Below are 14,097 nucleotides of genomic sequence, written 5' to 3' on the forward strand. Positions count from 1 at the left end.
ATTTACAGTTTATTAGAAAACTTAATAAACTAAATTTTAATAATAGGTACTGAAATGTGACCATAAAATAATATGTAATAATAAGTTTGGATCATTTAACGTAGGGGTCCTCAACTTTTTTATACCTACCGCCCACTTTTGTATCTTTATTAGTATTAAAATTTTCTAACCACCCACCGGTTCCACAGTAATAGTGATTTATAAAGTAAGGAAGTACCTTTACTTTATAAAATTTTAAATCAGAGTTACAGCGAGTTAAAGCATAGGTATAATAATAATTACTTACCAAATACTTTATGTCAGAATTTCGCTAAGTTTGGCAGAATAAATCTTTATAAAACAACTTACTGTATTTAAATCTATCTTTTTATTTATACTTTGTAGGTATACATAGAAGCATTAAGTCTGATGAAATATAATTTAATTAATTAAATTATTAATGAGATCCCTGAGGCTAATGCTGTGAAACAAAATACTGGATATCTGACTCAATTTTTGTGAGGAACAAACGAAGGTCTCCTATTTCGGAAATATTCAGGTGGTTTCTTTCTTTGGTCATAATATGATTAACAGCACTAAAGCCTGATTCGACATCATATGAGGTAGGGAAAGGTATCAAATGTTTTTAAAACCCCTACCGCCTACCATGAAAGCTGGAATGCCCACTAGTGGGCGGTAGGCACCAGGTTGACTACCCCTGCTTTAACGGATTCTCATTTTATAACGTTTTATCAATTTAGTCACCTGGACCATACCCAATGATGGCGAAATTAACCAATAGATGTGCTAGGTTTATCTTCGTTAATATTGGAGACTGGCTTTTACGGTATGATCATTGGTACCTGTATTTTTAAATATTTTTTTTTAATATGAGATCCTTTAATAAATTCACATTGTATAACATTTTTTTTAAAGTGTTAGTATATCTTTGACGTAAAATAAAAAGTATTTTTCTTTTTAATGTTGTCATTATCAAAAAATTGTCTCAAAATGCAAGCTTCGTATTTTCCGCTAGGTGCCTCTGATAGGTAGAGAATCGCCCTAAGAAACCTTATCAGGCAGCAAAGTAGTATAATAAAATTATAGATCCAACTACTTTTTATACATAAATATGGTACTATTTGGAAATTTAATATATTAATTCATGACAGTAAAAAATGTGTTAACATTATCGAATCATTTGAATGATGTAAAAAAGAACGTGTACGTTTTTCATTTGATGAAGTAATGAAAATATTTTTATTTATTAGGTCATAAACATATTGTCATAGAGTGATCATCAATCACTTTTTTGTCGAAATGTTATATACATCAACATTTTTGCGGAGTGACGAATCTCTGACTATTTTGGCAGAAGGGGTCAACGATCGAGAAGTGCGGTTTACGAGGAAATGGACTTAAAAACGCAAAAATGAAGGTCGACACAACTAAAACCGCACATATCATAATTTCTACTAAACGATAAGCGAACTGGATAAAGGCGTTTCAAATTATATCGACAATATGGTGCTTTTATTGTCTGTTAGATATCTGGAAGAGGCATGGAACCTATATCAGGGAATATCACGGAGATTTTAAGCTTTCGAGATGTGGCTGTATCGTTAGTTTATTTAGACTGATAATGTGACAAATGTTGACATCTCAAACAAATGGGGATTGACCGAAATGTTCAGCATGGTATCAACATCAGAAAACTACAGTACCTTGGCCACATTATGAGAGGACAGAAGTTCAGCCTTTTCCAAACTAATTATCCAAGGAAAGATAAAAAGAAAAATATAGTACAGGAGGACGTTGCATATTGTAGCTGAAGAACCATAGTAATTGGCAAGACTGCAGCTATACTGAACTGTGTAATTGTATCCGACTTCGGATAGGGGATGGCAAAAGAAGAAGATATTATAGTTGTTATCGCTACTGTACCTAAATCTCGTACTTTCGCTGTCAGGGAAAGGTGTTCTGCAGGGTGATGGTTTCTCCACATAATGATGTATAGCTCAATTCAACATAATTCTAAAAGCTTCGAGTATCGCAACGAAACGCGAATAGATTAAAGCTCAGTAAGGATTAGGGCTAGAATATTATTACTTGCTATCTATACTGCTTATCAAAAATATTAATAAACATTAGGTAGATACGTGCTTACGTTTTTTAGAACCTATTTGTATATATTTTTGACCACGTTCGAACCTTGTAAGATCATATGGACCTCTACAGGTGGAGGTTTGTAATAACATTTTTTTTTACCGGAAATGGATGTCAGCCACTTGCTCAACCTATTAGGTCTACTGACTCCAAAAACAAATTAAAAAAAACAGCTCTGGGCATAACGAGAAAGGACAAAAACAGGAATGAGTGGATAAGGAATCAGACAAGGGTTTGCGATGTAATAGAGTTCGATAAAAACCTCAAATGGAAATGGGCTGGACACATAGCTCAAAGAAGGGATAATCGTTAGACAAATTTAGTCATCCAGTGGTATTCAAGAGATACAAAACGTCCGCAAGGTAGACCTAGAGGCCGGTGGATCGATGAAATGATAAAGTTCGGCGTAAGTACGTGGCAACGTAATGCAGAGGACCGAGATAAGTGGAATCAGCTTGGAGAGGCATTCATTCAGCAGTGGATAGATTCATACTGATGATGATTATGATGATGATGATGTGTATTTATTAGACCTACAACATTTATAAGCCAACGTGTAAGCCACTCGACCACCGTGGGCAATTTCTAAAATATGTATGTTCAATAAAGAACAAATCTCAAATCTCAATCTCAAAATTCTCAAATCTTGTGAATTATTCGTTGAATAGTTTATTAGATGGAACCGTTATACTAAGTATTCGTAAATTAAAGTGTAGCTTAATCTATCTAAGAATATTTTAAATAATTAAGAAGTAGGTACGTATATTTCATTTTAAATGTAAAGTACCTAATGATTAACTCGTCTGAAATACGAAATCGTCAAAAACATTTTCTACTATATCGCAATATCTCTAAACTAACATAATATTGTGTTATTATGTACTAGCAGGTACACTAACAAATTAGATAGGGACATTAGTACGTTTTTTAACCAAACTTAATGGTTTTGATATACAATAATCAGTTGACAACATCCGTATCATTAAATTCATTTCACTTGTCTGTCAAGGCTAACAATTACAAGATGGCTGTTTGTCTTGATTCGATACGAATAAAATCTATTGTCTTTGATAGGCCGTTGCCAATTTTACAATTTCCTTATTGATTTTGTTTATTTAAATGAATAAACATTAAATATATTCATGAAACACATCGATGGCGCCAATCTAATATTGTTAAAGATTTATTCAAGAAAAGCTGTCATTGATCGAAAGAAATGATACTAAATCGTCCCATCCTAGCAAACTTTTCCAAATACAACATTGCTCAAAATTAGGTTAGACATAAAAACTTGTTTAAAAATAAAGCCTTATAAGTAGGATGTGAAATCAGAAAGTTCAATATTTCTAAGCTAAGAAAATTTGCTCATTGAGTCGATATATGATAATATATGATAACGGTATCAGAATAAAATAAATTATGATACCTACCTACATATAAAAATTATAAGTAACACAATTATTGTTTGAATAAAAAAGTGAATACAATATGCATTAATACAATAAACTGTATGATCCAGTTTCGTGTCCCTACTTTTTTTAAAAACCATATCCGATCCTAAGAAGATCATATGGGCCTCTACAGGGCGGAGGTTTTGCAGACAAAAAATTGCAACCCTTTTCACGTTGATTTTTTGAAAGCTAACTTCTCTGTTTATTCGTCAATTAACAGCAAGGATTCATTATTTTTCTAATAGTTATTCTATTGACATGTTCAATACCTCCATTCGTGAAATCAAGCATTACAATATTTATAAGCGTTTCTTGAATACTTTCATTCTGCATGCATATTCGTATGATTACTTTGTTACTAGAAAAAAATAAAAGGTGGCACTGCCACTTGTTAAAATTCTTGTCCATGCGCTTAATACTCTCAATATCTAACATAACCTAACAATAATACTATTTTTATATCGTAAGGAAAGCAAAATAAGGTATAACTAACGAACGCATCGATATTAATACCAATATGGATTGGTATTTATATATTTCGATAAATCCGGTGTATTTTACAAAACTTTTATTGGTAAAGTCTCAAACTGGGTTAAGAAGCGCGTGATTAAAATGCATATAGGTACATGACTAAACGATTAAGGGCAGCGCGAATAAGAGGGATGCAACGTGAGTGTTCTTTTTATGAGATCGCGTAACAAAGACGCAAACTCCTTTGGATGTAAATTTATGTGCATCAGAGAGAGGCAGCTTATGCGTTACAGATAGACAGATTATATAATTTAGTTATTTAAATGAAGTTCTCTCAAATGTGTAGGAGAAACTTTTTAATTAATTTTAATCATTCATGGTTGTTACTGATTTTTCTGATTTTATTTAGAGAGTTCGTTTGTTCTAAAATATAAAAATGTGTTAAAATCGAAATCGTATTATTTCACTTCATATAATAATAGTTATGTAGCATTTTATATTGCTATAAATTTGTCGATGTATCAAAAATGTGGCACATGCCACAAACCTATAATAGTAGGTAGAAAAACGTTGGTAACATATTCGTTTGATATTGAACATGATTAATTTCATTTTAAATAAACAAAAAATCAAATGACATTCAAAACTGAAGCAATAAAAATATTCAATTTTATTGCCGAATTGATGAATTGTATTTCACCTTAAATGGTTTGTGACCAACGTAAGTCATAAATAACTCAGCTGATTTATGACATTTTACGTACCATCATAATGTCCGAGAATATGTTCCAATCGTTAAATAATGGCAGAATTAAAATATTACATTTTTAGTATAAAACACGATGTAATCTATAAATTATTTTATTTATTCACATTCCGGACACTTTGCATTTCTTTAATGGCGATTTTATCAAACTGGTATGATATGAAATTAAAATAATTACTGAGTATTTTGACAACGTTTGAAATGGTGCAGTAAAAAACCATTTTTAATTAAAAAAAATATATTTACACGATTATTTTTAATGATTTTACATTCTAACGTGTCTATCATCAATAAATTTTATTTTAGCAGAAGTATTACCATACTACTACTAGGCATACATGACTAGAAAAAAAATACCAATATTTATGTTGTTGTTTGTCTATTTTTTGACACTGACGATTTATCCATTCCTGAAATGGTTGCCATCCAATAACTAAGTTGTTATTAACCGAGGAAAAGTACTGACCTGAAGTTTGGCTCGACTAAGTTTTTCTATCATGGATTTACTACCCTTAGCTCGTTCTCTCTCTATCCGATTTTGAATAGCTGGGGCAACATACAACTCGATGCAGAATGATTGTGGTTTGACGGCTGTATTGTGCATGTCCGGAAAATTATATGTATCTAGTTGGCCATATCTCAGTTCACCCTAAACTATTGTATCAGAAATCGATTGTCTATAGCGTTAAGATCAAATTCATGTGTAAATAAAACACCTTAAATACGTATTGAAATATACGAGCATTGGATAAACTTGTTTTAAATTTTGATGTTTTGACATTAAAATACCTTTCATTCAACGAATAATTCACAAGATTTAAGAAAGTAACATTATTTTATTAAAAACACTTCTGAAAAATATATAATCACTAGACAAATCTTATTGAAAAAAATACGATACCCAGCAAGATTCGAACCTGCGCCCCTCGGGATTCGCGGCGATGTACCCTGACCACTAAAATATACGTGTACTATCTAATTGGGACGAAGTTAACTACTTAATCATTTTTACAATTCTCTATGAAGCGTTATCTAGTTTGCCTTAGATACCATTAGCAATTGGATTTTGTATTTTAGTATTATAATTACCCTAATTACTAACCAGTGTAAGGATCACTCCAAATTTTTGTTATAACATACTTGCACTTGCTAATATTATTTAATAAACTATTATTTTATTCAACGAATAATTCACAAGATTTAAGAATGTAAAATTCTTTTATTGAATTTGAAAACACTGCTGAGGGGAGGGTATCGTATATTTTTCAAAAAGTTTTTTTCTAGTGGTTATATATTTGTCAGTAGTGTTTTCAAATTATGTATGTGAAATACTTAATGTTTAGTATTTATATACCAAGTAAACATTAAAATAACAGTAAAGGGTTACATTATAATATGTCAATTGTTTTTAACGTTAAGTAAATTCTCATATTTAAAGGTCAATATTATGTTCATGACCTAGTTTGTCGATTCGCAAGTAAGCTGAAGATGAGATTAAGATAATATTTAGATTGAAATCAGGTCACACCATGAGCAAATGATTTGATTTCTTCATTTGGAGAAGCAATTTGCAGCTATCATAATGGATTCTTGGATTTCCACCGCGTGTACTCCTTCCGTCTTTCCTCAACATTTCAGGCTCGTTGCAGAGGCCATTATCAAGAGATTTAATTCATACCTCCACGTTTCTACGTGAATGGAGGACCCCTTTAGAATAAAGTACGAGCGAAGATATGGATGCTACATTCATGGTTCTTATAGTCCGCCAAGCCAAAGTCCTTCTATCGCCGCTCTATGAATAAGATGCTTTGTATTAATTAACTATAAATATACTAATTACCAGATACGCGAGATAGAGGCTTATCACGCAAGATTGATATGTATAATAATTCGAAACACAATGTAATGAGTATGTATTTAAAGGACACCTAAAGAAATAATTTTTGTTTTTAAAACAATACCGTAACGCGAAAGGGTAAGTTAGGTATGTATAATATTTCGACGGCGCGGAAATTTAAATTTAAATTTTTACAAAATTTTGAATCGTAGGTACTTAGTAAACCTCCCGTCGTTATTAAGGTAAGAGAAAGCAGGTTATTTTGAAAAAAAATACCTGTGATTAGGTCCAAAGTATGCAAAGTCGATAGCCGTAGGCGCATAGGCGGGTTGGGTTAACCTGCGAAGAGCACTTCTGGGAAATGCGTTGGTGACCGGGCATCGGACGCATGTAATCTAATTATTGTAGATAAATAGTTCCGAATTTCGATCTATTAATTCTAAACGAATTATTAAAGCAACGTATCCAGCATATTAAATTATTTTTTTTAAATCGAATGGCGTAAGTCCCATTCGGGGGCCTACCTACAACTAGTCTTAAATTGATGAACAAGGTTTCTTCGCCTGATCTGATCGGCCAATCAGGGAGGTGCGAGACTCGCGCCTAATCCATCTAAGGATACGAGGGGTCGAAAAAGGGAGAAGGAAGTCGGTAAAACCGAGGCCGTTGAGTAGGATGGACAGGGTGTCTCCGCGTACCACTCCTAGTGTTTTCGCCGATTGTCAAAAATAATTTTAGAGTTCACGTGTTACGTACGTGGAAGGATTAGATCCTTAAATTTTTAATTGCCGCAGTCCACGGCGCTCATCAGTAACAAATTTAGGGCTGTTGCGAAATTATTTATGTGTATTGATATTGTGTTGTGTATGTAACTTTCTGTAAACCTAAACTGTTAGAAATAAAGCTTTGTGCTACGAACAACGTGTGTTTCATTGTGAATATCCACCATAATCAACTGTCAGGACCTAACCTTACACTGACCGTGCTCTACCCAAACACAAAACCCAGCTTTTATTGACCGCCCTAAACAATTTACATCACTGAGATAGTCGAAGGGTGGAAGCTAGTCGTGTGACTCCCACGTATCGACCGACGGCACGCTACCAGGGAGTCATTGACGCCCGGTTGACCGGAGAGTTGAGCGCGGAGGTCGGATCGGGCTGTGCGGCCCCGACTCCCCTCCCTACCCTGACTTCCGGGGTGTCATTATGATATCTGATAATGGCCTCTGCAACGAGCCCGAAACATTGAAGAAAGAAGGAAACCCAAGAATCTATTACGATAAAAACAACTGTGAAAGTCTCAAACGATTTGCAGATCTACGATAAATGTGGTGTTCAGAACGACATCGCATACATATTGGTAAGTAAATGCCCTAAATTTGATCGACACACAGTAAAGCTGCAATTTGTAGATTCCCTTGAGAATTTTGAGGAGTTCAAAAATATACCCTGACATTGGGGAGGACAAAAGTAAAATTGTAAAGTTTTTTTTAAAGATAAGGCTGACATGACAGCAGGTCGCAATCAAATCATCGGTAAAGTTATATTTATATAATATATTATCGAAAAGTAATTATTGTGTATCGAAAATTTGATACTTAGTATACGAGTGATGTAAACAGTATAACACACAATTTGTTAAAATAAAATAGAATTCCAATGAAGTTAACAGAATCTGACAATGTCTATTTGATTGTACAGAAAAAAATATTAAATAATATGGATACAATACTATACGTATCGCATAATATTGTCTTTTATTTTATGTATTATTATTATTGATTACAATTTCATTGTATCACGAATTATTAACAAGTGAACGAAAATAATAATCGTGGAAATCTCAATCAGCTAAAAGCTCACCGTTTTCCTAATGTAATAAATCATGGGTAATTATTGTTATAGTTGTTACCAGTGTAATATAGCCATAGAGACGAATTAATTTATCTGAATTGAATGAAGCCATTAAAATATCTTTTGAAAATTAGTTTAACCGTTCAAATTGCAACATCATTATTACGTAGGTATTATGCAGCAATTATTTCTCGGCATGAAATAATCTACACTAGAATTTATACGAGTAGTTACAGTGCAATGCTAAGCGGTAAAAAGATAAACATATTATAACAGATTACGTATATATAGTTTAAGGGTATTGCACAATGTACAATTAATAAATTGCAATATATGTAACGGGTGTTTTTTTATACTTAGAACTTACGAAAGGTTTAACTGCCAAAACGAACTGTAATACTGCGCTCACTTTTTCGACATTTATGATCAGTATAGTCTGGTAAATCCTTATAAATAGAGTCACGCTATCATCAAGTATCTAAGTTTACTTTGAAAATCAATCATCGATTCGTGTAATTTAGAGGGTCATTTTTGACTTGACGGGTTTTATATTGAGCAAAATTGCCGCATATGGAGTAAGGACAATCTAGAAGAGACCCTTCATACACGACTACATCTACAAAAATGCACGGTTTGGTGCAGTTTACATGCTGGTGGCATCATCGGATTTTATTTCTTAAAAATGAGGACGGTGCTCGCGTTATGCCAATGGAGGTCGTTGCCGGATTGTTTATTGTTTATAAGCTTGAGGTTTCATAGTATTAGAACGACATATGAGAGCAAGAGAAAGCGATGGAAAAGGCTTGATGTAAATACAGTCGACAATATAAACTAATTTATGCGCAATATAATAAATTAAGCTGCGCATATACATGATTATATGATTATACAGTCATATGATGTGTTGTTGCCTTTCAATTACAAAATATCAACAATATTGTGTTGTACTAAATTCCTCGTGGTAGTAATAAACTAATTTTGAATGTGTTTTCCTGAATTATTAAACCGTACCCACACTCTCGGTGAGATGTTCTCTGACAATGTTTGGCACACCAAATGGTATGAACGCGTCTACTACACTCTCACACTCAGCCTTGCTCGGGTAGTCTCGGCGAGAAAATGATACGGTATTAGAAACACGCGGAAATGTTTTCAAATAATAGGGTTGAATTTTAGAAAAGATTCTATCATTCTACAATACTTATACTGGACAACCCTCCTGCGTTTTAATTATTTTACAATCACATTATTGATTTCATTTAAAAATTAACTTATTTCTTGCCGACGTCTCATTATTTTTTATTACGTCTAAAGCAATGACATTAATATGGACGAAGCATCTAGAAAATAAAATGACACTCACTTTGTGTCGGGTCTGCCGGATGGCGAAATTCATATTTTAATATCGGTATCCTACGCTCAAATGAACATTCTGCTTGCAAGCGGTCTGGCGACACCGCTGGGTCTGCCCATACAAAATTTCTGACTGTCAAGTTTCGACTCCACTGTTATTATTGTGTTACAAAATGCCAATGTGCCTAGTTAAAAATTGTAAAAAAAATCTACTAAACACTCCAAGAAAGATGGGATATCACTTTTCATGTGTTAGTATTATTTATTATTTATAAAATGCCATTTTAAGATAATGTTTATTCAACGCAATTGAATGACAGAAACCATTGGACAGTCGCCTGTGATACGCTGGGCTCACTTGCGTCTAATCTCCGAGAAGTCGTAAGTAACCGAGAATCTGTTTCTAACGCAATGAGTCATGACACTAATACGCCATTACAATAAAGGTTATATTACTATAAATTCTCGAAGCTTGTATCGCATAATGGAAATGGATACGTCATATGGTCAGGTGACATCTACCTATACATCTGTGAATGACTTTCATGCACAATTTCTCGTGCGCGCCGGTATGAAGTGAGTTGTCCATTTAATATGTCATTGGTCTAAAGTCAAAAAGGGCGTGAGGCCCCCCTAGAGCGCGTGGCCCTGAGACCGGGCCTGTATGGTTTCACTAAACCCCAGGGAATCGAACAATGTACGTAAAATACCTGGACTATTTCATGGTAAAATAATAATTAGTAGGTAAACTTATAAAGTTTTATTCTGCTTGTAATCATAACGGAAGTATGGTGTCCTTGCGATAAGAAATGCATATGTTTTTATTATTGCAGCCGAGGATCATTTCGAAACGAGATGCATAATTTACCATAAATATTGAAATTTATCGTTCATCGGGTTATAAGTCTCAAAGGGCAATTGAATTTTGTCAGATACATCTGTAATTTTATGCATTCTGTGCGCGTGGGAGTTTCTGGGAATTCATGACAAATAACGTCATATTATAATAAATGATGTACAATACGATTTCCGCACGAGTGAATGTTGGAAAGTTTTTGAAAAGAAATTTAAATATTTTCAAAATAGTGCATGATATTAACAAAATACAGCCATCAAATTTACATAGTGTACATAGGGACGTATTCAATATTATAGTAATCTTTTCTACTAACTCCTTTAGCTAAAGATGGGAAAATAATAAAATAAAAATCTCCAAAGTCTGGATGTAACAATACAATTGACAAAAATACACTTTTCTCTAGGCCATCTAAAGTAGTATACACTCTACGTCAGCGGTTTCCAACCTGGGAGGCGCGATCTATTGCCAGGGGAGGTGCCAAAATTTTTGAATAAATTATTTTTTATACCATAATATCTACAAATAAATAAAAGTTCATATCTTAACGTAACAGTGAAAATTCAGTGCATGAATGTTTATTTAAATATATAATACATATATTTAAATCCTATTAAAAAATATTTGGAGCGGAGAAATTTAAAAATGGCGCTATTGCAAACGCTCTGTTTCGGTAATGCACAAAACGACCGCTGGTTGCATGAAAACAATAACCTCAAATTTAAATGTCACTCGTAGCTAAAGTGTCAACTGAAGCGTGTAGGCAGGGTGTGATATTTTTTTTTAAACTGTTTTTGACGTGATTTCTTTAATATAATATAACAATAATACATGTCTGCACTTTTAAATGATTTCTACGCCAGATATATTGAAGCAAACAAAAATCTATTTCCTGAGTTCTTGGTTAGTTTGCTAATGCATTTTTCATATAATTTTATTAATAGTAAAAAAAGTCACCTGCGGCGCTGCTTTGTTTCAGGGCTATTAAATATTTTTAATATATGGGTGAAAGATCCTGGCCTGTGGGCCCTATTCACTATGTGGAGCTCATGATAGAATCCATTAATTTTTGTCAATGAACGATGATGAATTTGGTTGACTTCTTTTAAAATTGATTGTGGTAATAAACAAGCTCATTCGTCGCATGAAAAAAAAATTAATTAAAAAATGAATTTGATATAAGTAAGTAGTAAAAACTTGTGTGTTAAAAAAGTGTCTGTATTATTTAATGAAATAAAGGGGGGGGAGGCGCCAAGATTAGATTTTTTTTAAAGAGAGGCGTAGTAACATAAAGGTTGGAGACCACTGCTCTACGTCATAATAATAAGATAGCAATGCGATATCTTAATATACATCTTAATGAGCGTAAGCCATTAAACATGAGAAACAAAAAGTCTCAGAATGTCCTCAAATATTACGAACTTAACGTTAAATTTGTTGATGCATATTATAATATAGGTTAATGTATTAAAGATAGCATATTTTTAACACGTGTTTAAGTTTATCACAACTGAGAATCGTATCTTCATACAACCACACCCAGAAAGTAAGAAATTTTATTTATATCCTATACTATACCAATTTTCTGCGGCAGCTTAATGAAAATTTCGTTGATAATATAGTGTATTCATGATATTTGTCATTTAAAATAATATTTGTGACACTTGGGTAATTTTCGATACCTACATACAAAATTTTTGTTTTTGAAATACCTATAGAGTTTTCCTAAGTTTTGTGAGTTCTTTAGATTGGTCATTCCAAACTATTGAAATATTGGTAAGTAAGTAGTACATTATGTTTAATTTTATAAAAAATACCATTGCAGTTTTTTCTGTTTATATATCTGAAAATTCAATGACGAAGTTTGATATTATAATACAATTATCAGTGTTCATAAATTTATAAAGAACATAAATATAAATTTTAAGTAAAAAATTTAATCAACACTTTTACTGAACGTTATTTTAAATGAACGAAATTTAAGTAATTTGAGAATGTAACATTATTTTATTGAACACATAATTTGAAAGCACCCCAGATAATTACACACTTAAAAATACCACGCCGGGCGGGACTGAAACCCGCTTCCATTGACCGAAATCTAATGGATGCGTATGTAAATTAATGTATTCATTAGATTCATGAAGATTTGTATAAACAGATTTTTGTTTTTACGAGATATAGATATTAGCCACTTACTCAACCTAGTCAATATTCCAAACACACATTGAAAAATAATATGTGTATTTGCCAGATCTAGGATTTGATCCTGGGATCCACGACATTATTACTATTGACGACCTAAAACATACCATACTTGTATTTATATGTGGCGGTTAACCATTCATTAAAAATATTATCTTTATTTTAGCGCCAAATAAATATTTCAAAATACAACAGTAGAATTTGAGTCAGGAGTTGGATTCTAACGCTGGGCGTTCTTCGAACGGTCACAAAATTGATGTTAATTAATTAATATAATAAATAGTCATTGACAATGAAAACTCACCTCCATCTGATTGCGAACCTCCATCCGTGTCGTCTTCATAGTAATCCTCATCGTAATCCAGTACGGCATGCAGCTGCGCCTTGTTACCAGGCGCTCCGTGTGTCCCTTGCACGCGCGTGTACCCTGACGGTCGGCCAGGGTACTCGCCAGGTCCTGGCGCACTCCCTTGACTACCCTGTCCACTTTGCCCACCTTCTTGCGCACTCTGAGATCCTTGGTCACCATACGAGGTAGGTTTCCTCACAGGAGGACCACTCACAGAATTACCACTAACACTTCTATCAAAATAATCCCCATTGTTATTACTTCTATCAGCGTTGTTATTTTCACCATCATAATTATTTCCGTAATAATTATTATTGTTGTTGTTATTGTAATTTCTGTCTGGCTCTCTGTAGCCAGGAGGGTCTGGACTAGGTGGAAGGTACGTGGGAGGACTGTAAGGGTTCCTCCTTGGTACCGGGGGCGGTTGCCCGTAAGTGGGCCTCGGAACGAACGGAGACCCCTGCTGCAGATACGGTGCAGCACTGCTTACAAATGGTAAGCTGTAGTTGGTGAGTGCCATCACTTCACTGCACACGGTGCATGCACTGAGCAGCACCGCTATTTTCACTAGTAACGTCATTACACTATTTGCACTTTATCATTTTGGTATCACTAAAAATTTAATATTTGGTCAATTTTTTTTAAGTTTTCAGCTCAGCGATTTAAGCCGCATATTCACTCATTGGCTATGACAATCTTTTAAATTCGTCCATCTTGTCACCGCGTTCATAAATATTGTTATGTCACTTAAGAAAAGTAAGCTTAAATAAGATTTTTTTCAACATTCTGAGCTACATATTAATATAAT

General features: G+C 33.5%; 1 protein-coding gene across 1 annotated transcript in view; it reads right to left on the reverse strand.

Annotated features, from left to right (window-relative positions):
• spz3 (Spaetzle domain-containing protein 3) overlaps positions 1–13,869 on the reverse strand; it is an 84,331-nt gene extending 70,462 nt beyond the window's left edge. Inside the window, exon 1 of the mRNA XM_085952990.1 lies at positions 13,245–13,869. Within this exon, the coding sequence (XP_085809116.1) occupies positions 13,245–13,869 (625 nt within the window). The remainder of the gene's footprint in view (positions 1–13,244) is intronic.
• Between the last annotated feature and the right edge of the window lie 228 nt (positions 13,870–14,097).

Source organism: Rhyacophila brunnea, unplaced genomic scaffold (genome assembly GCF_057557595.1).
Source record: "Rhyacophila brunnea isolate RB1 unplaced genomic scaffold, BYU_Rbru_1.0 scaffold_3, whole genome shotgun sequence".
NCBI classification, from domain to species: Eukaryota; Metazoa; Arthropoda; class Insecta; order Trichoptera; family Rhyacophilidae; genus Rhyacophila; species Rhyacophila brunnea.